A 26,760-nucleotide genomic window follows, 5' to 3' on the forward strand; every position below is an offset into this window, starting at 1 on the left:
AGCTCATTGGGTGCTGGTCACCTGAGCTCACACATAGAGGGTGTATATAAGGTGGGCACCAACTAAGAACAGGGTCAGTTGCAGAGAGGAAGTCAGCGAGCAGAGGAGAAGAAAGACCCAGAGTGAGAGAGGAGAAGAGAGAGAGAGAGACCCAGAGGGGGAAACAGCAGAAAAGGACTCCAAGAACCCAACTTAAATCCCCGGGTGAAGAGTCGGCACAGGGTACCGGAACCCAAGCTGGTGGGGGCAAAAACACACCCCAGCCAGAGACCGGAGGCCGTGGGCAGCGTTTGCCACGGCCACCCACCACATCCACCACGAAGGCATACCACGTGGAGGGTCAGGGAACCCAAGGCCAAGGGTCTCCCAACAGAAGGCCCGAGGGAGCTGGACCTAGGTGGATCACTAGTGGGGACGGCCAGAGAACGGACAGAAGGAGAGCTCAGGGTCACGCTCCGGACTTATTTGGGGGTTGGCTGGATCCAGAACCTGGTGGACGCAGCACGGCTCGGGAGGTCACTCGAAGCTGGAGTGACCAGAACATCAGCAGTGAGTAAACATCCTAAACTGCATAACCCGACTCTGTCTCTGATTACCGTCTACACTGCATCACCACAACCCCCATCCTCTGCACCTGATCCCCCTGAGGCTATACCCCACCCGTTGGGGGTTATATCATCAAAGCTGCACCTACACCATCAGCCTCAGCGGACCCTGCTGCAGCGGCGGCCACAGTGACCGCAACACAACGGGTGGCGTAGTCGACATTAAGAACTTAGCAACATCTGTAGGACTGCCACATACAACTCAGTTTGACACCCTGGGCACGGACCGGGTCACAGCCACTCGGAAGACTACAACTCCCATCTGATCCGGCTCCGGATATTCCCCCTAAAGAATATGGCCCAGGGGGCGCGTCACATAAACAGTAGAACAGTAGCATTTAATAAGAAGCCACACAGCCAATGCAAGTTAAGTTTTATGAGGAACCGGTTCCAGTGACAAACTGTACAGTTCCCTTAGCAGCACAGCAGTTCACAGTCTTCCCAGTAGTACAGGACAGCTGAGTTCTAATGCAAAGGCACATTAATGAACACAGCATTCTTTACAGCACAGTGAGATGGAGGAGGGGGAGGGTTTGCTGAGGGAGATGATCCCTGTGACACCATTTTTCCAGTCCTTATCTTTCTGCCTGACAATACTCTGCACTGTTAGTTCAGGAACTCTACATGACCGATGCTTAGCTTCACTCCTGACTTCAATCCTTTTCACATTCAGGGGTGCTTCTGTGAGATACAGAACACACACACCACCTTTCTCTTCGGCTCCAGCCAGACAGTAAACAACTTCCCCACAATCCCCCAGGGGCTCTGCTAAAACACTTCCCTTCTCCAGTGACTGTGTTAACCCCTCCAGCTGCTGGATGCTTCTGGAGCACAACACTTCCTGTCTCCTGTGCTTGTGTTACTTCTAACAGTTGCTGAATGCATTTAAAGCAACAGCACTACTTCTGCATGTCACAAATATGTCCAGTTTTCATGTACATATTTATATATATCATGTACATATATGTCCAGTTATCATGTGCCAATAGAAAATCAATGCAAGTCTGCAGCATAATGCAAAACTTACCCATGTTTTCCCCTACATATTGGGTATCGGCGTGCTCATGAGAAATTGTGCAACAAATTTTGGGGTCCATTTTCTTCTGTAACCCTTGTGAAAATGAAAACAAATTGGGTCTAAAGTAAAATTTTTGTGAAATAAAGTTTAATGTTAATTTTTTCCTTCCACATTGCTTCAGTTCTTGAGAAGCACCTGAAGGGTTAATAAACTTCTTGAATGTGGTTTTGGGCACCTTGAGGGGTTCAGTTTTTAGAATGGTGTCACTTTTGGGTATTTTCTGTCATATAGACCCCTCAAAGTGACTTCAAATGTGATGTGGTCCCTAAAAAAAATGGTTTCGTAAATTTTGTTGGAAAAATTAGAAATCGCTGGTCAACTTTTAACCTTTATAACTTCCTGACAAAAAAAATTATGTTTCAAAAATTGTGCTGATGTAAAGTAGACATGTGGGAAATGTTATTTATTAACTATTTTATGTGACATATCTCTCTGATTCAAGGGCATAAAGATTAAAAGTTTGAAAATTGTGAAATTTTCACCAAATATCAGTTTGTTTTTTTTCACAAATAAACGCAAGGTATATAGAAGAAATTTCACCACTACTATGAAGTACAATATGTCGCAAAAAAACAGTCTCAGAATCAGTGGGATCCGTTGAAGTGTTCCAGAGTTATTATCACATGAAGTGACAGTGGTCAGAATTGTAAAATTTGGCCTGGTCATAAGGTCAAAATTGGCTCCGTCACTAAGGCGTAAGATCTCTATAAATCTCATCCACTTTGCTGGAACTGTAAGAAGCTGCCGTCTCTGCTGCAGCAAAACTGCGCAGAGTCAAAAAAAAGCGATATAAACTCATGGTGGGAATGCAGCCATAAAGGGAATCAGTCACCATGATCTTAGAGCAGCCTAATGTAGATTGACAGAAATGGAAACTGGCACATTTCGGCCATCTGTACTGTGGGAATGTAGAGCCTTGAGATTCCAAATGGGGTTTTATTAAGGGGGGTCTTCTAGTCTAGTGGATTGGAAAAATCTATTTAATTTTTTGTTCATATTTTTCATGGATTTAGTGTGGAGAATATATCTGCAAAACGATTTAGCTCGATTCGCAATATTAAAAAAGTTCTAGCACCTTATAGGGAGCGGTATCTGGCACGCGCTCGGACCGCGAGGTGCACAATGGAGCATTCCGGCGGCCTTGTGTGTACGATTTCTTAGCTTTTGGATTAACTTTCCCACTGGTTGTTCATTTTTTGGGAGCCATTTTAAAAACCAGTCCTTAGTATTATGCGCCTTAGTAATCACCTCACACTGATCAGAGATCTAATAGGATGATGATTTGCTGGAACGTTACGTTGGAGCAGAAACGCAACATAACAATGAATCGCTCAGCTCATTCATTTGGACATCTTCATTCGGGTGGAAAGATTGTGAACGTAGCTTCTTTTTTGGCAATAATTATCTTTAACAAGGGATTTATGACAATTCTTAAAGTAATGGACGTGAAGGGAACGACTATTGGACAACAAGTGGAGATGGACGCGCACACTCAGGACAAGGCTCGTTTAAATAAGTTGTCCACTAAATTGATGCCCCACCCATAGGATAGGTCATCAATGTCTGATTGGCCAGGGTCCTGCACCCAGTACCCCCGCCGATCAGCTGTTATTGGTGCCGGTAGCCGCTGACTATAAGTGCTTACTTGTGGCGCTTGACCGTCTAGTTGTAGTTGCCACAGCGGGGTACAGCACATCCGCCACCTATTCAATTCAACGGGAGGTGGATGTGTAGAACCCTGCGGCGGCCGCTACAACTTGACGGCCAAGTTCCGCAAGTAAGCACTTCTGGCCAACACCGATAACAGCTGATCGGCGGGGGTGCTGGGTGCAGGACCCTAGCCGATCAGACATTGATGCTCTATCCTATGGATGGGGCATCAATGTAAAAGTAGTGGACAACTTCTTTAAGTCTCTCGGAGCGGCATTTGTCTGACTCCGTTCAAGACGACAATTGTCATTGCAGAAAAGAGATCAGCTATGCAGGAACTATATGAGCTGGAGGAAGGATCACTCTATGGTCCTGGAATAGCTGATTGATAGTAAGCAAACTTGTCTCTGTGGAATCAGTAAACTTTAATTTGTTTTTCTCTAAACCAATTTTTTATCGGTGGCCACGATATCTCCAGAACCAATTGGTCAATTGAGTCGGGCTTGTGCACACATTTTCACTATATAAGTGTCTTATCTCCTGTACCAGAACCAAGTTGAATTTTTTTTTTTTTTTCTAATTGTGACAGGCCTCCAATCGTGCCAGAAATCGATACTCAATTTTCAGAACGAGGACATTTTTTTTTATTTCAATTTTTTTTTAAATTCTTCTACCAGAGATAGCAACAATCATAGTAAGGGCTCATAGTCATCTGCAAGAAAAATGGACGAGTGCAATCCGATAAAAAAATCGGATTGCACTCTGACCAATGTTATTCTATGAGTGACATCTCATCTGCGATTTTTTTCTCAGCTGAAATCGGACTGAGAAAAAAAATCGCGACTTGCCACGTATCTAGGACGAGTCTCGCCAATGCAAGTCAATGGGTGCGGAAAAAAAATTGGACGGCATGCAGATGTCATACGGATGCTAGGTGTGAAAAATTGCATTGTCCTCTCATGAAAATCGCATGTCCGTTTTCTCGGTCCTGATATTGGAACGTTTTTTTTCACACATATGGGTATGAGCCCTAATTAACAATATATTTTTTTTGGGGGGGGGAGGGATTGTGGCCACGGTTCACCACCGTATTGTTTTCTTTGCCCACTTGCATTTTTACAGTTCTTATTTATACTCTTTTCATGATATAAAAATTTGTAAGCGTGCTTCAAACACGTGTAAATATATCGGAAATAACCGCATCCCAAAAATAGTTTTCCCAGAAAAAAAAAAAATTGCAAAAATAGCATAAAATATATATATATATCTATACTGTATAACGAGCGTCTAGACGAGAAGACAACCTTAATACCAACGCGTTTCTGACCGGACCTGCGCTTTTCTCAAACTATTAAGACCAAGTTGTGACACAGCTCAAATGGATGGAAAAAAATAATTACGGGGCTCAGAAAATGGCGACAGAAAACATTTTTATTTTACAAAAGTTGCTTATTTTTTTTTTAGCCACTAATAATAATAATAATAATAAAAAAAAAAAAAACACCAAAACACTCGTTTCTTTCCTCTATAATTACACCGACCTGCAGAATCGGGTTTTCTGGTCATTTTTAGTGCACAAAAAAAAAAATTATAAATATATTTAAATAAATATATAAATAAATCACCGAGGAGGAGGGAAGGAGTTAAAAGAGAACACACGGTAACCGGTGCCTGATTAAAGGGTTAATGAGCTCCTCGCACAGAGTCCCCTCTCACCCTGACACGATACACCGGCTGCCGGGTGGGAGAGCGGCCCCGGCACAGCTCAGCTGTCATTGGCTGGAGGCGGCGGGACAGGAGGATGGAGGGGCCGCGGCGTGTGGCTGCCGTGCTGCCGGCGGGGGGCTGCGGGGAGCGGCTGGGGGGCTGCACGCCTAAGCAGTACTGCCCGGTGCTGGGGAGACCGCTGATCAGCCGCACCCTGGAAGCCTTGGAGAGGTGAGCAGGCAGGCTGCACTGTGCGCACTCACTGCTAGGCCTCAACTACCGGCCGCGCATAGCAACCAATCACCGCATCGCTTATATGTCCCATTATTAGCGAGGAAAATATTACATGAAGTCTGACTGGTCGGTATAAGCAACGCCTTCTTCACTGGTAGATTGCCGATAGCGACCAACCAGAATGTTGCTTTTAATTTAGGCCAGTGGAAGCTGATATTTGATTGGTTTGCTTTAGTTTTCACACAGGATGTTTACTGGTGGAGGCATTGCTGATCAGCCAATAAGTTTTTTTTTTTTTTTTCCCTCCAGATTGGCATAGAAAATGAAAGCTGTGATATGATTGGTTGGACAATTTCTGTTGGTTTGCATGAATTTTTAGGCGCTGTGTATAAAGTTCATTTTGAAAATGTGAGAGCGCGCCCCCTCACAGACGGCACCTGTGAGAGCGCGCCCCCTCACAGACGGCACCTGTGAGAGCGCGCCCCCTCACAGACGGCACCTGTGAGAGCGCGCCCCCTCACAGACGGCACCTGTGAGAGCGCGCCCCCTCACAGACGGCACCTGTGAGAGCGCGCCCCCTCACAGACGGCACCTGTGAGAGCGCGCCCCCTCACAGACGGCACCTGTGAGAGCGCGCCCCCTCACAGACGGCACCTGTGAGAGCGCGCCCCCTCACAGACGGCACCTGTGAGAGCGCGCCCCCTCGTAGACTTCACCTGTGAGAGCGCGCCCCCTCGTAGACTTCACCGGTGAGAGCGCGCCCCCTCGTAGACGGCACCGGTGAGAGCGCGCCCCCTCGTAGACGGCACCGGTGAGAGCGCGCCCCCTCGTGGACGGCACCGGTGAGAGCGCGCCCCCTCGTGGACGGCACCGGTGAGAGCGCGCCCCCTCGTGGACGGCACCGGTGAGAGCGCGCCCCCTCGTGGACGGCACCGGTGAGAGCGCGCCCCCTCGTGGACGGCACCGGTGAGAGCGCGCCCCCCATGTAGATGGCGCCTGTGAGAGCGCACCTCCTGATAGACAGCACCTGTGAGAGTGCACCCCCATGTAGACGGCACCTGTGAGAGCGCGCCCCCATGTAGATGGTGCCAGTGAGAGCGTGCCCCCTCATAGATAGCACCTGTGAGAGTGCGCCCCCATGTAGATGGCGCCCCCTCATAGACGGCACCTGTGAGAGTGCGCCCCCATGTAGATGGCGCCAGTGAGAGTGCGCCCCCATGTAGACGGCACCTGTGAGAGTGCGCCCCCATGTAGATGGCGCCAGTGAGAGTGCGCCCCCATGTAGATGGCGCCAGTGAGAGCGCGCTCTCTCATAGACGGCACCTGTGAGAGTGCGCCCCCTCGTAGACGGCACCTGTGAGAGTGCGCCCCCTCATAGACGGCACCTGTGAGAGTGCGCCCCCTCATAGACGGCACCGGTGAGAGCGCGCCCCCTCATAGACGGCATCTGTGAGAGTGCGCCCCCCATGTAGATGGCACCTGTGAGAGCGCGCCCCCCATGTAGATGGCGCCTGTGAGAGCGCACCTCCTGATAGACAGCACCTGTGAGAGTGCACCCCCATGTAGATGGCATCTGTGAGAGCGCGCCCCCATGTAGATGGTGCCAGTGAGAGCGTGCCCCCTCATAGATAGCACCTGTGAGAGTGCGCCCCCATGTAGATGGCGCCTGTGAGAGTGCGCCCCCTCATAGACGGCACCTGTGAGAGTGCGCCCCCATGTAGATGGCGCCAGTGAGAGTGCGCCCCCATGTAGATGGCGCCAGTGAGAGTGCGCCCCCATGTAGATGGCGCCAGTGAGAGTGCGCCCCCATGTAGACGGCACCTGTGAGAGTGCGCCCCCATGTAGATGGCACCTGTGAGAGCGCGCCCCCATGTAGATGGTGCCAGTGAGAGCGTGCCCCCTCATAGATAGCACCTGTGAGAGTGCGCCCCCATGTAGATGGCGCCCCCTCATAGACGGCACCTGTGAGAGTGCGCCCCCATGTAGACGGCACCTGTGAGAGTGCGCCCCCATGTAGATGGCACCTGTGAGAGCGCGCCCCCATGTAGATGGTGCCAGTGAGAGCGTGCCCCCTCATAGATAGCACCTGTGAGAGTGCGCCCCCATGTAGATGGCGCCCCCTCATAGGCGGCACCTGTGAGAGTGCGCCCCCATGTAGATGGCGCCAGTGAGAGTGCGCCCCCATGTAGATGGCGCCAGTGAGAGCGCGCTCTCTCATAGACGGCACCTGTGAGAGTGCGCCCCCTCGTAGACGGCACCTGTGAGAGTGCGCCCCCTCATAGACGGCACCTGTGAGAGTGCGCCCCCTCATAGACGGCACCGGTGAGAGCGCGCCCCCTCATAGACGGCATCTGTGAGAGCGCGCCCCCCATGTAGATGGCACCTGTGAGAGCGCGCCCCCCATGTAGATGGCGCCTGTGAGAGCGCACCTCCTGATAGACAGCACCTGTGAGAGTGCACCCCCATGTAGATGGCATCTGTGAGAGCGCGCCCCCATGTAGATGGTGCCAGTGAGAGCGTGCCCCCTCATAGATAGCACCTGTGAGAGTGCGCCCCCATGTAGATGGCGCCTGTGAGAGTGCGCCCCCTCATAGACGGCACCTGTGAGAGTGCGCCCCCATGTAGATGGCGCCAGTGAGAGTGCGCCCCCATGTAGATGGCGCCAGTGAGAGTGCGCCCCCATGTAGATGGCGCCAGTGAGAGTGCGCCCCCATGTAGACGGCACCTGTGAGAGTGCGCCCCCATGTAGATGGCGCCAGTGAGAGTGCGCCCCCATGTAGATGGCGCCAGTGAGAGCGCGCTCTCTCATAGACGGCACCTGTGAGAGTGCGCCCCCATGTAGATGGCGCCAGTTAGAGCGCGCCCCCTCATAGACGGCACCTGTGAGAGTGCGCCCCCTCATAGACGGCACCGGTGAGAGCGCGCCCCCTCATAGACGGCATCTGTGAGAGTGCGCCCCCCATGTAGATGGCGCCAGTGAGAGCGCGCCCCCTCATAGACAGCACCTGTGAGAGAGTGCCCCCATGTAGATGGCGCCAGTGAGAGCGCACCTCCTGATAGACAGCACCTGTGAGAGTGCACCCCCATGTAGATGGCGCCAGTGAGAGCGCGCCCCCTGATACACAGCATCTGTGAGTGCGCCCCCCATGTAGATGGCGCCAGTGAGAGCGCGCCCCCTGATAGACGGCACCTGTGAAAGTGCGTCCCCATGTAGATGGCGCCAGTGAGAGTGCGCCCCCTCATAGACGGCACCTGTGAGAGCGCGCTCCCATGTAGATGGCGCCAGTGAGAGCGCGCTCCCATGTAGATGGCGCCAGTGAGAGCGCGCTCCCTCGTAGATGGCACCTGTGAGAGTGCGCCCCCATGTAGATGGCGCCAGTGAGAGTGCGCCCCCTCATAGACGGCACCTGTGAGAGTGCGCCCCCTCATAGACGGCATCTGTGAGAGTTCGCCCCCCATGTAGATATCGCCAGTGAGAGCGCGCCCCCTCATAGACGGCACCTGTGAGAGTGCGCCCCCTCATAGACGGCGCCAGTGAGAGCACGCCCCCTCATAGACGGCACCTGTGAGAGTGCGCCCCCATGTAGATGGCGCCAGTGAGAGCGCGCCCCCTGATAGACAGCACCTGTGAGAGTGCGCCCCCCTGTAGATGGCGCCAGTGAGAGCGTGCCCCCTGAAAGACAGCACCTGTGAGAGTGCGCCCCCCTGTAGATGGCGCCAGTGAGAGCGCGCCCCCTCATAGACGGCATCTGTGAGAGTGCGCCCCCCTGTAGATGGCGCCAGTGAGAGCGCGCCCCCTCATAGACGGCATCTGTGAGAGTGCGCCCCCCTGTAGATGGCGCCAGTGAGAGCGCGCCCCCTGATAGACAGCACCTGTGAGAGAGCGCCCCCATGTAGATGGCGCCAGTGAGAGCGCGCCCCCTGATAGACAGCACTTGTGAGCAGTGTCGGACTGGGGTGTCTGGGGCCCACAGGAGGAATTGATCCTCGGGGCCCACCCTACAGCTATATGCAAATACCCGTTAGCTGTTATCCCTGTTATAGTGGAGCGTCTGCTGTAAATCACAGGCGGCTCCTGCACATCTACTGTGCACACGCTATAACTGGGATGTACAATTACGGTAGTTTGCAGTAAAGGGGTTCTTTGGTTAAAACAAATTATCACCGATCCATGGGCTCCACAGGATCGGTGATCACTGATTGATCATTTGTGTCCAAACATTGGAACACGCTCCTATCGGAAGAATGGAGACATTTTATCCCTGACAGGACACTTTTATCCCCATTTTATAATGCAGCAGCAGGTGAGACGTCTGACCGCAGCTCCATTCATTCTCTTTGGGGCTTCCAGAAAAAAAACAAGAACAGCCACTGAGGGAATGAATGGATCAGTGGTCAAGTCGCACATGAGCTCCAGTCTAATGGGGATAAATGCTCCACATTCTGCCGATCAGTGCGGGTCCCAGCAGTAAGACCCCCACTAATCAATAATGTATCACTTATCCTGTGGAGAGGTGATTACTTGTTTTCCCCAGAGAACCCCTGTAAGTGCATGTTGTTCCAAGTATTTAATCACTAATGAAAATAAAGAATCTTCTCCTAATTAATATCAGAGAGAACAAATGACCGTCACACACAACACAATCCACTGTACCAACACAAATAGTACCACATACAAGGGAGAAATACTGCCACACCATGACTGGACTACATATTGCCACCACATAGTGACCGAATAATACTACATACAAGGGAGAAATACCATCGCACCGTGACCAGACCAGATATTACCACCATATAGTGACCGAATAATACCACATACAAGGGAGAAATACCACCATACCGTGACCAGACCAGATATTAACAGCATATAGAGTCCAAATAATTCTCCATCATTGCTCTCTCCCCACCTTCTCCATTATTGCTCTCCCCCACCTTCTCCAACATTGTCATATCTCCCCCACCTTCTCCATCATTGCCATATCTCCTCCATCATTGCCATATCTCCTCCATCATTGCCATATCTCCTCCATCATTGCCATATCTCCTCCATCATTGCCATATCTCCTCCTCCATCATTGCCATATCTCCTCCTCCATCATTGCCATATCTCCTCCTCCATCATTGCCATATCTCCTCCTCCATCATTGCCATATCTCCTCCTCCATCATTGCCATATCTCCTCCTCCATCATTGCCATATCTCCTCCTCCATCATTGCCATATCTCCTCCTCCATCATTGCCATATCTCCTCCTCCATCATTGCCATATCTCCTCCATCATCATTGCCATATCTCCTCCATCATCATTGCCATATCTCCTCCATCATCATTGCCATATCTCCTCCATCATCATTGCCATATCTCCTCCATCATCATTGCCATATCTCCTCCATCATCATTGCCATATCTCCTCCATCATCATTGCCATATCTCCTCCATCATCATTGCCATATCTCCTCCATCATCATTGCCATATCTCCTCCATCATCATTGCCATATCTCCTCCATCATCATTGCCATATCTCCTCCATCATCATTGCCATATCTCCCCCACCTCCTCCATCATCATTGCCATATCTCCCCCACCTCCTCCGTCATCATTGCCATATCTCCCCCACCTCCTCCGTCATCATTGCCATATCTCCCCCACCTCCTCCGTCATCATTGCCATATCTCCCCCACCTCCTCCGTCATCATTGCCATATCTCCCCCACCTCCTCCGTCATCATTGCCATATCTCCCCCACCTCCTCCGTCATCATTGCCATATCTCCCCCACCTCCTCCGTCATCATTGCCATATCTCCCCCACCTCCTCCGTCATCATTGCCATATCTCCCCCCACCTGCTCCGTCATCATTGCCATATCTCCCCCCACCTGCTCCGTCATCATTGCCATATCTCACCCCACCTGCTCTGTCATCATTGCCATATCTCACCCCACCTGCTCTGTCATCATTGCCATATCTCACCCCACCTGCTCTGTCATCATTGCCATATCTCCCCCCCACCTCCTCCATCACCATAGATCTCCCTCATCTCCCCCCACTTCCTTCGTCACCATTGATCTCCCCCCCGCCGCTTCCGTCACCATTGCTCTCCCTCATCCCCCCCCACTATCACCATTGCTCTCCCTCATCCCCCCCCACTATCACCATTGCTCTCCCTCCTCTCCCCCCACCATCACCATTGCTCTCCCTCCTCTCCCCCCCACCATCACCATTGCTCTCCCTCCTCTCCCCCCCACCATCACCATTGCTCTCCCTCCTCTCCCCCCTCCATCACCATTGCTCTCCCTCCTCTCCCCCCACCATCACCATTGCTCTCCCTCCTCTCCCCCCACCATCACCATTGCTCTCCCTCCTCTCCCCCCCACCATCACCATTGCTCTCCCTCCTCTCCCCCCCACCATCACCATTGCTCTCCCTCCTCTCCCCCCCACCATCACCATTGCTCTCCCTCCTCTCCCCCCCACCATCACCATTGCTCTCCCTCCTCTCCCCCCCACCATCACCATTGCTCTCCCTCCTCTCCCCCCCACCATCACCATTGCTCTCCCTCCTCTCCCCCCTCCATCACCCTTGCTCTCCTTCATCTTCCCCCACCATCACCCTTGCTCTCCCTCATCTTCCCCCACCATCACCATTGCTCTCCGTCATCTCCCCCCACCTCCTCCATTACCATTGCTGTCCCCATTTCCCCCCATTTCCAGTCCAGTGTATTAGTTAAAAAATCCCAAAACACTTACCTCTCAGCACGCTCCCCTGCAGCATCGTCCTCTTCTTCCTGCCCGGCATCTTTCTCCCTGACACAGGCTCATGCTGCATGGTGACGTCATCAAGCAGCGCGAGCCTGTGTCGGGGAGGAAGCGACGGGTTAGGAAACAGGTGAGGACAGATCCTGCCAGCTCCTCAAACATTTTCCTCCTGTTAGCAGCGGAGCTGGAGGGATCGCTCCCTGACCGCCTCACAGGATGAGAGCAATCTGGCCATGGGCCCCCCGGAGCCTGGGGGTCCTAGAAGCAGGCTAGATTGCCCTCATCAGCCACATTGCAAGGGCCCTCCTGACCCTCTGGGCCCTTGGAGTGCAGAGCACTGGCGGCCATGTTAACCAGGGGCCCTGTGCGTCCTGCTAGGGGGCCCGCTGAGGACCCGGGCCCACCGGTGCCCCAGTCCGACCCTGCCTGGGAGAGCGCGCCCCCTGGTAGACGGCGCCTGTGAGAGCGCACCCCGTGGTAGACGGCGCCTGTGAGAGCGCGCCCCCTGGTAGACGGGGCCTGTGAGAGCGCGCCCCCTGGTAGACGGGGCCTGTGAGAGCGCGCCCCCTGGTAGACGGGGCCTGTGAGAGCGCGCCCCCTGGTAGACGGGGCCTGTGAGAGCGCGCCCCCTGGTAGACGGGGCCTGTGAGAGCGCGCCCCCTGGTAGACGGGGCCTGTGAGAGCGCGCCCCCTGGTAGACGGGGCCTGTGAGAGCGCGCCCCCTGGTAGACGGGGCCTGTGAGAGCGCGCCCCCTGGTAGACGGGGCCTGTGAGAGCGCGCCCCCTGGTAGACGGGGCCTGTGAGAGCTTGCCCCCTGGTAGACGGCGCCTGTGAGAGCTTGCCCCCTGGTAGACGGCGCCTGTGAGAGCGCGCCCCCTGGTAGACGGCGCCTGTGAGAGCGCGCCCCCTCGTAGCACTAGTGAGAGCAATTTCTTAAACGTTTACTCATTTTCTAATCTGCAGCATCTTATCTTGCAGGGTTGGGTGGATATCGGATGTTGTAGTGGTTGTGGCCACTGAGAGTATTGACCTAATGAAAAACATCGTTCACCGCTATGGACATAAGTGCGTGACCCTGGTGGAAGGTGGAGTGACGAGACATCGGTCCATCTTCAATGGGCTGAGAGCATTTATAGAAGATCACACTCTGGGGTCAGCGCTGCAGAAACCCGAGGTGGTGATAATCCATGATGCTGTGCGACCATTCGTGGACGAGGAGACTCTGACACAAGTTACAACTGCAGCCAGACAATATGGTGTAAGTAACTGGAGAAGCAAGAATATAACTGCTATAATACCGCTCCTATGTATAAGAATATAACTACTATAATACTGCTCTCTATGTACAAGAATATAACTACTATAATACTGCCCCCTATGTACAGTACAGACCAAAAGTTTGGACACACCTTCTCATTTAAAGATTTTTCTGTATTTTCATGACTATGAAAATTGTACATTCACACTGAAGGCATCAAAACTATGAATTACCACATGTGGAATTATATACTTAACAAAAAAGTGTGAAACAACTGAAAATATGTCTTATATTCTAGGTTCTTCAAAGTAGCCACCTTTTTTCTTTGATGACTGCTTTGCACACTCTTGGCATTCTCTTGATGAGCTTCAAGAGGTAGTCACCGGAAATGGTCTTCCAACAATCTTGAAGGAGTTCCCAGAGATGCTTAGCCCTTGTTGGCCCTTTTGCCTTCACTCTGCGGTCCAGCTCACCCCAAACCATCTCGATTGGGTTCAGGTCTGGTGACTGTGGAGGCCAGGTCATCTGGCGTAGCCCCCCATCACTCTCCTCCTTGGTCAAATAGCCCTTACACAGCCTGGAGGTGTGTTTGGGGTCATTGTCCTGGTGAAAAATAAATGATGGTCCAACTAAACGCAAACCAGATGGAATAGCATGCCGCTGCAAGATGCTGTGGTAGCCATGCTGGTTCAGTATGCCTTCAATTTTGTATAAATCCCCAACAGTGTCACCAGCAAAGCCCCCCCACACCATCACACCTCCTCCTCCATGCTTCACGGTGGGAACCAGGCATGTAGAGTCCATCCGTTCACCTTTTCTGCGTCGCTCAAAGACACGTTGGTTGGAACCAAAGATCTCAAATTTGGACTCATCAGACCAAAGCACAGATTTCCACTGGTCTAATGTCCATTCCTTGTGTTCTTTAGCCCAAACAAGTCTCTTCTGCTTGTTGCCTGTCCTTAGCAGTGGTTTCCTAGCATCTATTTTACCATGAAGGCCTGCTGCACAAAGTCTCTTCTTAACAATTGTTGTAGAGATGTGTGTGCTGCTAGAACTCTGTGTGGCATTGACCTGGTCTCTAATCTGAGCTGCTGTTAACCTGTGATTTCTGAAGCTGGTGACTCAGATAAACTTATCCTCAGAAGCAGAGGTGACTCTTGGTCTTCCTTTCCTGGGGCGGTCCTCATGTGAGTCAGTTTCTTTGTAGCGCTTGATGGTTTTTGCAACTGCACTTGGGGACACTTTCAAAGTTTTCACAATCTTTGGGACTGACTGACCTTCATTTCTTATAGTAATGATGGCCACTCGTTTTTCTTTATTTAGCTGCTTTTTTCTTGCCATAATACAAATTCTAACAGTCTATTCAGTAGGACTATCAGCTGTGTATCCACCAGACTTCTGTACAACACAACTGAGGGTCCCAACCCCATTTATAAGGCAAGACATCCCACTTATTAAACCTGACAGGGCACACCTGTGAAGTGAAAACCATTTCCGGTGACTACCTCTTGAAGCTCATCAAGAGAATGCAAGAGTGTGCAAAGCAGTCATCAAAGCAAAAGGTGGCTACTTTGAAGAACCTAGAATATAAGAATATTTTCAGTTGTTTCACACTTTTTTGTTAAGTATATAATTCCACATGTGTTGATTCATAGTTTTGATGCCTTCAGTGTGAATGTACAATTTTCATAGTCATGAAAATACCGAAAAATCTTTAAATGAGAAGGTGTGTCCAAACTTTTGGCCTGTTCTGTATAAGAATATAACTACTATAATACTGCTCCTATGTACAAGAATATAACTACTATAATACTGCACCCTAAGTACAAGAATATAACTGCTATAATACTGCTCCTATGTAGAAGAATATAACTACTATAATACTGCCCCCTATGTACAAGAATATAACTACTATAATACTGCCCCCTATGTACAAGAATATAACTACTATAATACTGCCTCCTATGTACAAGAATATAACTACTATAATACTGCCTCCTATGTACAAGAATATAACTACTATAATACTGCCTCCTATGTACAAGAATATAACTACTATAATACTGCTCCTATGTACAAGAATATAACTACTATAATACTGCTCCTATGTACAAGAATATAACTACTATAATACTGCTCCTATGTACAAGAATATAACTACTATAATACTGCTCCTATGTACAAGAATATAACTACTATAATACTGCCCTTATGTACAAGAATATAACTACTATAATACTGCTCCTATGTAGAAGAATATAACTACTATAATACTGCTCCTATGTAGAAGAATATAACTACTATAATACTGCCCCTATGTACAAGAATATAACTACTATAATACTGCTCCTATGTAGAAGAATATAACTACTATAATACTGCTCCTATGTAGAAGAATATAACTACTATAATACTGCTCCTATGTAGAAGAATATAACTACTATAATACTGCTCCCATGTACAAGAATATAACTACTATAATACTGCTCCCATGTACAAGAATATAACTACTATAATACTGCTCCTATGTAGAAGAATATAACTACTATAATACTGCCCCTATGTACAAGAATATAGCTTCTATAATACTGCTCTTATGTACAAGAATATAACTACTATAATACTGCCCCGATGTACAAGAATATAGCTTATATAATACTGCCCTGATTTTACATAGTTGTAGTAGTATAAACCCCCGTTGTGTGTCGGTGTATTGTGCCCAGCAGAGAAGGTGTTAATCTCCTGTGTTGCACACAGTCATTTACCATCATTCACATGGCGCGGTGTATTATTTGGGAATTATAGGGATTTTTCTCGTTCTGTGGGCATGCATTGTACTTTATCAGTCAGCAGTGCCTACAACTTTCTTCTCCAGACATAACCACATGAGTGCTTGTTGTGATTCCTGCCCGGGTCACACAATGGCTTTCAGTGACGCTTATTTACTCGAATGAATGCGGGTTTTCGCCGGTGTCATCACCGCCCGGCTGGTATTACTTTCTTTATCATTTAACCTTGTATAAATGGTGTCCTGTTCGCCTGTCCGTAGACTGTACCTTACTGTACTCATTACTTCTCACTTGGGGCATTTTTGTGGCCGGTTTGGTTTGGGGTTGCACTTTATGTTCTTTTAAGAAATGTGACCCCAGTACTATTACCCTTCTTGGGTAATTAGGGTATTCTCCCAAGAGAAGTTTCCACAACTGGAAATCCTCAGTTGCAAATTTCACCTTTTGTGTAAATCCTCAGGGATACGCTCCGCAGCAGCGGTGGGTTTTGCTGAAGATTTTTTCCGCAGCGTATTTAGTGGCCTCACGCGGGAGCTGAAAATTCATCCAAAGTTTGGCTTTGATACAAAGCGGTGAACAGAGATTTCATCTGGAATTTTTCGGTATCATCCGATAAGGCCGCTCTCATTGCATTAATTTTGGGAAAACGGAGCATCGACCCCTGCTAGATCTGTAACGCTGTCTTTCTAAGGTGTCGCCCCACAGATATAACTACAAATTTTGGAGTGGAGGAAGAGGACGACCGAGAGACTATTTTGTTTACTGGGTGCGAATGTTTGAGATTTGTAGATGGTGTAATCATATAAGGTACTGATCCTTAACGGATACCGGTGACTCTTCGATGGCTTTTTATTGCAGGTCTAGACTTGTGATGACCAACGTTTTTTTTTTACTCCTTTGACCAAGGACATAACTATTATCAGCTGAAGGAACCAAACTCCAACTCTTAAGTTGGCCAAGTAATGGTCCTACATGCGGGAAGGGAGGCTCGCCATTCTCGCTAACAGATGTGGGGATGGGGGGTCCCAATTATCTAAGGCATATGGATTTGTGCTACATTTAAGTTTTACAATGAAATGTAAAGGGATCCTCTAATTTTAGGTTTCATGTCAGGGAGGTTGTCCTCTGAGCCTCGCACCGATTCCCCCAAAAAAGTAGACTCTTTTTTTTTTTAGCTATTGAAGGGTTGTCTATCTTTGTTTTTTTTTTAAAGGAGGCACAAAGTAGAGTATCGTATACTCTCCTGCTAGTTCTCCCAATACTCTGGTGGTCCCGACTAGCCTTATGAATTGAGATGTTTCTCCGACCGTGGACACGTGACCTCTGCGTCCTCGTTGGCTTCGACAGTGATGGTAGCACAGTCGACATGTCACCGATGAGGCCGGTGATCTCCTACTGTTACAGACTACAAACCATTTGTGTAGTCTGATCCTGTAGTCATGTAGTGCCCATTGATGCGTACAGTATATCAAACCTATCCATAGGCCTCTGTTCACACAACAAAGGTTGTGGTATTGTTTTTTTGCCTCCATCAGGAGTGCAGTCCACCAGGTGCTTCCCACATAAAAATGCATCTCGCACGGGTCCGGATGCTTAACTTTTTAACATGGGAAGCTATGGTCCATGTATGCCACTGTCAGTCTTTGCCATGTCATTGTCACGCAAGGTGAGGGAAAGACTATGTGACACATGAAGGGAAGAGGGGAAGAAAGTCCAACCATTCGGGGAAAGGGGGGAGTGGAGACCCATAGGGTAGTCAGGGTGATATTAGATCTGCTTATCGTCCCTATATTGGTTCTGCACCTTTCGCCGAGCAGGAACCTAAGCCCTAAATGTCCCTAGAGCTTGGCCCTAGATAGGGAGGGGACAGGGTGAGCATTAGTCAGGCCCCACTACAAACTAAAGACAACAAGGTAGACAAACAAAGGGGATACAATTAGCTTGAGCAGACCCCAGATAGATAACGCCAACTGTCCTCCAAGGGCACCAGAGATGAAACTAGCCGACTACTAGTACTCCAAGCCAATACAGAGCTACTGTGAACTATCACCAGCGACTCTCTGGAGATACTGAGAGTTTTTAACTACCAAGCAAGGGTGCGTCAATCAGCAGCAGAAGGTGGGTCCAAAAGGAAGAAGGATATAACAATACTAAAGAGATGAGAGGATCAAGAAGACGTCTGCAATGCCAAGCGCAGTGACCTTCTGCAGCCGGTTTCAGAGCGACTGTCTGTTACACCTGACACACCCGTGACAGTTATACAATGGAGGCATCTGTTAAAGTTGTTATCCGGGACTTTTTTTTTGTCTTTCCCTATGAGGCTAACTACCTGCCTGTACTGCACTGCGACGATCTTTTCCAGCTACGAGTGATCACGGACCGCACCTGCCGGCGATTCAGCGTCCCGATGATAGAGCAGCTCCTCCTCTTCTGCTCTGCTCTGTCAACGGGGCATCACTGCTGTTGTCATGCTGATTTGACAGCCGGCTCCCCGCTACCTCACTGCGGGGAGCCGGCTGTCAATCATAATGAAGTCAGCAGTGATTCCCTGCCGACAGGACAGAGAGAGCGGAAGAGAAGGAGTTGCTCTGTTGTAGTGAGGTCAATGGAAGCAAGGGAAATTCTCGCAGGACAGAACAGGCACTACCTGTTAGTAAATTCTTAGCCCAATAGGGGGGAAAAAAAAGTCCCGAATAACCCCTTTAAACAAAAAGAAGAGATAGACATGGAAAAGTAACACATGTATAAGATCAGACTACACAGGGCTTATTTGCAGTTTGTAACCACGTAGACCTAGAGTTCAAGTTTGGAGCTGCAGATACAAAGCGGTTGGAGATTTTTTTTTAATGCAGATTATTTGCAGAATTTTTGTTTTTTAATGCGCTGGAAAAGGAAAAATAGTTTACAAAAGTATACATACCCTTTTAATTAAAGTTGCATTTATGTTTCGAAACATTTTTAAAGGGCATCTCCATATTTTTTAGTGATTTTGGTATTGTAGACTTCTGGGGCGAGTGAGATTTGTTTTGTGCGTTGAGCGGGGATGATGATGGTGATGGTATATAATATTACCTGGGAGGGTATTACTGGTTTCCTCCCGGTAGACACATCTTCCTTTTATCTGGCTGCTATAGCCGGCACCAGTCCTGAAAAGTGCAGCAAATGTCTGCTTCTCCTTTAATGTCAGACTACAGAAAGTAATTATTTCCTGCCCCCGTCTCCGTGTGAGCGATTTTCTGATATTAAGTCTGGCAGAGCCGTCACATGCAGTCACTTTCAGACGTCCGCGCTATTCATGTCCCGGATAGACGGAGTCATTGTACCTGGCTTTAATGAACACCTTTTGTGGACGTCGGCCGTCCAGCTCCAGAATAACGTGCGTCACACGCCTCTCCATTTAATGTAATATAGTAATGGGGGTAGAGAATTTTCAATACCAATAAATGACAAAAGAGCTATCCTGAAATGGCTGATAGCAGAGAACAATTGATGATATTCATCTACTGGGTCCCAATTCCGGTCAAGTTTAAATAAGAACTTGGGACGGCACGAAATGCGTCAGCCTTCCCAGTACTGTGCATTTTAGGACTTGCTTTTAACAGATTTAACCCTTTTATATGCTCCTTGTATTTCTAGACATCTTGATCTCATTCAATAGATAATCAGATAGGGTAACTTGATTAATATGATATTTGATATAATTAATATAATTTTTTTTTTTTTAATAAAATTGTTTTATTTAGAAATCATGTTCTTAAACCCTTCACTACCCCAAAAAACATGTTGGTCACCGTCTTCCTTCTGTGTAACTTGCTGTCCGCTCTTTGTTGTCAAGTGTAATCCATATCACGCAGCAGAGATGGGGGCAGTGATTTGTCTTTGCACAGGGGTTGTGTCTTTGTGAATCTACGCTAAATGTAAGTCTCTGTGTCTGCACTGGAAGTGGGGTGGACCTCTGTGTCTGTACAGGAAGTGGCGGTGGACTTCTGTGTCTGTACAGGAAGTGGGGTGGACTTCTGTGTCTGTACAGGAAGTGGGGTGGACTTCTGTGTCTGTACAGGAAGTGGGGTGGACTTCTGTGTCTGTACAGGAAGTGGGGTGGACTTCTGTGTCTGTACAGGAAGTGGGGTGGACTTCTGTGTCTGTACAGGAAGTGGGGTGGACTTCTGTGTCTGTACAGGTGGTGGTGGACTTCTGTGTCTGTGCAGGAAGTGGCGGTGGATTTCTGTGCCTGTGCAGGAAGTGGCAGTGGACTTCTGTTCTTGTGCAGGAAGTGGGGTGGAGCTCTGTGCCTGTGCAGGAAGTGGGGTAGATCTCTGTGCCTGTACAGAAAGTGGGGTAGATCTCTGTGCCTGTGCAGGAAGTGGGGTAGATCTCTGTGCCTGTGCAGGAAGTGGGGTAGATCTCTGTGCCTGTGCAGGAAGTGGGGTAGATCTCTGTGCCTGTGCAGGAAGTGGGGTGGATCTCTGTGCCTGTGCAGGAAGTGGCGGTCGACTTCTGTGCCTGTGCAGGAAGTGGCGGTCGACTTCTGTGCCTGTGCAGGAAGTGGCGGTCGACTTCTGTGCCTGTGCAGGAAGTGGCGGTGGACTTCTGTGCCTGTGCAGGAAGTGGCGGTGGACTTCTGTGCCTGTGCAGGAAGTGGCGGTGTGTCTTTGTCCTTGCACAGGAAGTTGGTATGGTTCTATGTGCCTGTACATGAAGTGGCAGTGGGTTGTTATCTCTGCACAGGAAGTGGGGGCGGGTCTTTGTCTCTCTGCTCCTGCTCACTTGTTTGCATACAGGCATATTTAGTTCAGGGCAGGCCAACCAATGCGATGGTGTCAAGCATAATGCATTCTGGAAAGTGAGTGAAAGAAAGCTGCAGCACATACAGCGGGTGCAATAATTATTGAACACGTCATAAATTTTCTAAGTAAATCTATTTCTAAAGGTGCTGTTGATATGAAATTCTCACCAGATGTCGGTAACAACCCTTCCAATCCAATCTTCATAGATTTCCATAAAATAAGTTATGTTTAATAATTAGAAATTACGCAGGGAAAAACTATTGTACACGCTTACTGACCTCTAATTAATACTTCGTACAAAAGCCTTTGTTGGCAATGAAGCTTGAAGATGCCTCCTGTATAGAGAAACTAGTCGCATGCATTGCTCAGGTGTGATTTTGGCCCATTCTTCCACACAAACACTCTCCAAATCCTGAAGCTTCTGTGGCTCCTTCTATGACCTCTTAGCTTTAGTTCCTTCCATACATTTTCTATTGGATTCGGATCCGGTGATCAGCTCGGCCATTCTAGCAACTTTATTTTCTTTCTTGGAAACCAATTGGGAGTTTCCTTAGCTGATTGTTTGGGATCATTTTCTTGCTGAAATGTCCACCCTCATTTCATCTTCATCTTACTGGTAGAAGGCAGCAGATTTTTATGAAGAATGTCTCGGTACATTTGTCCATGCATCCTTCCTTCAATTATATGATGTTTCCCAGTACCATATGCTGAAAAACAGCCCCACACCATGATGTTCTCACCTCCAAACTTCACTGTTCTTGTCGTGCATTTTGGCCTCCAAACATTGTGTGTATTATGGCATCCAAAGAGTTCAATTTTATTCTTATCTGACCAGACTATATTCTCTTAGTATCTCACAGACTTGTCTAAATGTTGTTGAGCACACTTTAAAGTCGCTTGAACATGCTTTTTGTTCAGCAATGAAGTCTTGCGTGGTGAGCGTGCATACGGGCCATGCAGGTTGTGTGGTGAGGGTGCATACGGGCCATGCAGGTTGCGTGGTGAGGGTGCATACGGGCCATGCAGGTTGCGTGGTGAGGGTGCATACGGGCCATGCAGGTTGCGTGGTGAGGGTGCATAAGGGCCATGCAGGTTGCGTGGTGAGGGTGCATAAGGGCCATGCAGGTTGCGTGGTGAGGGTGCATACGGGCCATGCAGGTTGCGTGGTGAGGGTGCATACGGGCCATGCAGGTTGCGTGGTGAGGGTGCATACGGGCCATGCAGGTTGCGTGGTGAGGGTGCATACGGGCCATGCAGGTTGCGTGGTGAGGGTGCATACGGGCCATGCAGGTTGCGTGGTGAGGGTGCATACGGGCCATGCAGGTTGCGTGGTGAGGGTGCATACGGGCCATGCAGGTTGCGTGGTGAGGGTGCATACGGGCCATGCAGGTTGCGTGGTGAGGGTGCATACGGGCCATGCAGGTTGCGTGGTGAGGGTGCATACGGGCCATGCAGGTTGCGTGGTGAGGGTGCATACGGGCCATGCAGGTTGCGTGGTGAGGGTGCATACGGGCCATGCAGGTTGCGTGGTGAGGGTGCATACGGGCCATGCAGGTTGCGTGGTGAGGGTGCATACGGGCCATGCAGGTTGCGTGGTGAGGGTGCATACGGGCCATGCAGGTTGCGTGGTGAGCGTGCATACGGGCCATGCAGGTTGAGTTAACCAATGCCATCAGTATGTTTTGCAACAATAAGGTTGTGAAGGTCTTGAGACGGCTCACTGTTTTATGCTGTGTGTCCACGAGCCGTAGTAGCAGCTTTTTGGATGCAGCTCACCTGCGCTGCTTCTTACAGTAGAAGCACAGTGGATGGGATTTATAGAAATCCCATGCCCACTGTGCTTCTATTTGACGCCGCATAAACTCACCGGCAGCGCGGATTTACAAGCCACAGGATGTCAATTTCTGTTTTGCGGAGATGCTGGTCCCCGCAACAGAAATTTCCCCAATAGAATGTATTCGGTGCGTTAACTCCGCATGCGTTCAATGAAGACATGCGAATTTACCTGCGTGATCGGACGCAACCCTTTGAACGCAGCGTATTCATATGCTGCGTCCCAAGAGCTCCTATAGCCTGATCGTGGGCACATACCCTTAACCATCATGTTGTTTCTTGTGTGGCACCTTGGTAATGAGACACCTTTTTTATAGGTCATCAATTGAACGAGCTGATAGTAATTAGAAAGCAATCCTGCCACTTAGTGAAAAATAATGATCTTAGCCGGTGTCCGGACTTTCCAGGGATTTTTGCACCTCTCTTTCTTCATGTGTTCAATACTTTATCCCTGTGTCATTTCTCATTATTACACATAATTTACAGTAGTGCTCAAAATAATAGCAGTCCAATATGACTAACCAGATTAATCATTCTTTTTGGTATAAATTATATTACTACATGTCAAACAATTTACCAGTTGGTGCAGTAGATTCTAAGAAAACCACCAGACTCCGCATTCATGATCTGCAGGTTTTTGAGTCTTTGTATTTGAATAATTAATTGTACGTGGGAGTGTTCAAAATAATAGCAGTGTGGAGGTCAGTTAGTGAGGTCAATCATTCTGTGAAGAAACAGGCGTGAATCAGGTGGCCCTTATTTAAGGGTGGAGCCAGCACATGTTGTACATGTATTTCTCCTTGAAAGCCTGAGAAATATGGGTCGTTCAAGACATTGTTCAGAACAGCGTGCTTTGATTTAAAAGTTGATTGGAGAAGGTAAAACTTATAAAGAAGTGCAGACAATGATAGGATGTTCAGCTAAAATGATCTTAAATACTTTAAAATGGAAAGCAAAACCAGAGAGACGTGGAAGAAAACAGAAGACTACCATTCAAATGGATGGAAGAATAGCCAGAATGGCAAAGGCTCAGCCAATGATCAGCTCCAGGATGATCAAAGACAGTCTCACATTACCTATGAGTACTGTGACAGTTAGAAGACGCCTGTGTGAAGCTAATCTCTTAGCAAGAAGTTCCTGCAAAGTTCCACTGTTAAACAAAAAAAAAAAGACATGTACTGAAGTGGATACAATTTGTCAAAGAACACATCAACTGGCCTAAAGAGAAATGGAGAAACATTTTGTGGACTGATGAAAGAAAAATTGTTCTTTTTGGGTCCAAGGACCGCAGACAGTTCTTCAGACGACCCCCAAACTCTGCATTCAGCCACAGTACAGTCTGAAGACAGTGAATCATGGTGGAAGCATCATGAAATGGGCATGTTTCACTTACTATGGTGCCGGACCTATTTACCGCATACCAGGGATCATGGACCAGTTTGCATATATTAAAATACTTCAAGAGGTCATTTTGCCTTACGCTGAAGAGCATATGCCCTTGAAATGGGTGTTTCAACAAGACAATGACCCTAAACGCACCAGTAAACAAGCAAAATCTTGGTTCTAGTCCAACAAAATTAAGGTTATGGAGTGGCCAGCCCAATCCCCGGACCTTAATCTCATAGAACACTTGTGGGGTGACATCGAAAATGCAGTTTCTGAGACAAAGCCGACAAATGCCAAAAAATTGTAGGATGTAGTCAAATCATCCTGGGCTGGAATGACAATTGACAGGTGCCAGAAGTTGGTTGACTCTATGCAACATAGATGTGAAGCAGTTCTAAAAAACTGGGTCTAAAACTAAATATTAGGTTAGTGATTCACAGGAATGCTAAATCCTCAATAAAGATACATATTGTGAGTTTGTAAAGACAAATGCAAACGCTGCTATTTTTTTTAGAACAGCCCGATGTTCATTTTTTTTACTATTTTCTGTAAAGTAATTAAAAAGTATCTACATTTCTCCATGTTTTGAATTAGAAAACAGTGTGCAATGTCCCCAATGATGGAAATAAAAACTAGGATAAAGATTTTGTGCTGAACTCATGTTTTTGAACACACTGCTATTATTTTAAACACTACTTTATGGACATCTATGGATGATTTCTTTGCTCGCGGAAGATGAGGGCACCAAGACCGTGCTTGCTTTCCTTCTGTTTTTATTTGCCAAAGTAGGGAACGAGGTTGTGTTGTTTTTTCTATGATACCATTTGATGGCTCTGTTTTGTTTTTTTTTTGTTTGATCAGGTAAGTTTTCAACCCAATTTTATTATTGGAGGGTCGTTAGTGGGGGGGACTCGGGGTAAATATGAAGGGGCTGCTCGTGTCGACCACCCCTGTAAATATTGGCGTTGACGGCCCGCGCCTGTTGTGGAATGCTGATGAACAATGTGCGGAGATCCAGCTGTTCTGGCCATGCTCCGGTGCCGATAAACAGGACGGATTTTCCGCTGCAGTACGATCATTTTGTTTGTCGTTTTCTCTTTTTTTTTTTTTTTTTTTCCCCATAGAGAAACGTAATTGAGCAGCAGCAGCCGCCATTATTATGAGGACTGTTAGATGGCGTTCAGTGTCAATGGAGCACAATATCTCCCCCCTTTCACCAGCCGCCCCGCCGTGTAGGGGAGCAAGCAAGCGTAGAGCGGACCGTTCTGCAAGTCAAACAAAACATAATTACCTACAAACTTCCTGCCTCGGTAATTGACAATGTGGAATTCCAAGAAGGCAGAGGAGAAAAATGTAGGATTTCCAGCCCAGTAACGGGGCAGAGTTGTAAGAAACAGAATGGAGCATCCGGGTGTGAGAGCCAGACGGCCACCAAACCGCGTCTGCTGTTCACTAGAGAAAAGGAAATATTAGGATTTTCTCAAGTCCCCGGATATGTGAGACTGCAGGAAGACTCTTCTTTTTTTTTTAATTAATTATCCACTTCCAGGATGTCCCCTTTTTAGACTGAGAATTTTTTGTAGCCTGACAGCTGGAGTCCATACGGGACAGATGTAGGTTAGATTTTTCACGTGGCCATCGGGGCGACCGAAGGAGGGGGAAAAAAAAAAAAAGAGTTTCTTGAAGATGGTGACATTAGCAGCTCTAACTATGACTTCCATCTCTTTCATTCTTTCAAATGTAGGGATCTAAATTAAAAAATAAATAAAATTAAAATAAAAATAAAAAAAATTGTAAAAATAAAGAAAACCCATTCAGGACACTTTTTTTTTTCTTGTATTCTTCACTTTTGCCATCAATAGGGACAAAAAAGCTTCTAACAGCAAAGGAGCAATATCACCCGATGGGTGCAACCGCCATACTTGGGTAGGGTGTGTGCATTTTTACAGAATTGCAATTCCTTGTTCGGGAATGAAATCCATAGTGCTTTTTGCCACCCTGGAATTTTTTTTCTTCCTGTTATTAGCAGAGTTAAAGGGGTTGTCCATGACTTTGATAAGGATCTATCTTATGGATAGTTTATCAATATCAGATGAGTAGTGGTCGGGCACCTCCACTGATCAGCTGTTTGCAGGTCTCATGGCGGCTTATTGTACATAGTGCGTAGAACCAAAACAGCACAGCTCCTCACTCTGCGTAGTGGCCGTTCTTGGTACTGCTGCTCACATCACATTCACTTCAATAGGCGCTGAGTTGCGGTCCCGAAACGACTAGCTGAGCTGTTCTGGCTCTGTACAATGTGTATATCCAGCTGCAGCAGGACCTGCAAACAGCTGATCGGTGGGAATGCTGAGTGTCAGGCCTGGAATTGATGACCTGCCTTAAAGGGGTTATCCAGGACTTTTATTATTTTTGTTTATGGGGCTAAGAACTAAAAAGCAGATAGTTGCTAACTTCTTGCCTGTTCTGCACATTGCCATTTTCTGCCGGCTCAGAGTGGTCTTCTCTTCTGCAATGTCAAGGGGGCGCCTCTGCCGATGTCGTGCTGATTGACAGCCAGCTCCCCGTTACCTAACTGCGGGGAGCCAGATGTCAATCAGCATGATGTCTGCAGTGATGTCCCTGAACGGAAGAGAAGGTGCAGCTTACTTAATACCTACCTGCCTGTTAGTTCT

General features: G+C 48.3%; 1 protein-coding gene across 3 annotated transcripts in view; it reads left to right on the forward strand.

Moving 5' to 3' along the window:
- The first annotated feature begins 5,006 nt into the window (after positions 1-5,006).
- CRPPA (CDP-L-ribitol pyrophosphorylase A) overlaps positions 5,007-26,760 on the forward strand; it is a 220,744-nt gene continuing 198,990 nt past the window's right edge. For 2 of the 3 annotated variants that reach the window (XM_073676467.1, XM_073676466.1), the window contains exons 1-2: positions 5,007-5,271; positions 13,011-13,290. In XM_073676467.1, coding sequence (XP_073532568.1) covers positions 5,135-5,271; positions 13,011-13,290 — 417 coding nt within the window. In that variant the 5' untranslated portion in view covers positions 5,007-5,134. The remainder of the gene's footprint in view (positions 5,272-13,010; positions 13,291-26,760) is intronic. The other variant, XM_073676465.1, reaches the window with a different exon arrangement.

The sequence above is a fragment of the Phyllobates terribilis genome, unplaced genomic scaffold, assembly GCF_046119375.1.
Source record: "Phyllobates terribilis strain yellow unplaced genomic scaffold, ASM4611937v1 Scaffold_4__5_contigs__length_816908805, whole genome shotgun sequence".
Lineage (NCBI taxonomy): Eukaryota > Metazoa > Chordata > Amphibia > Anura > Dendrobatidae > Phyllobates > Phyllobates terribilis.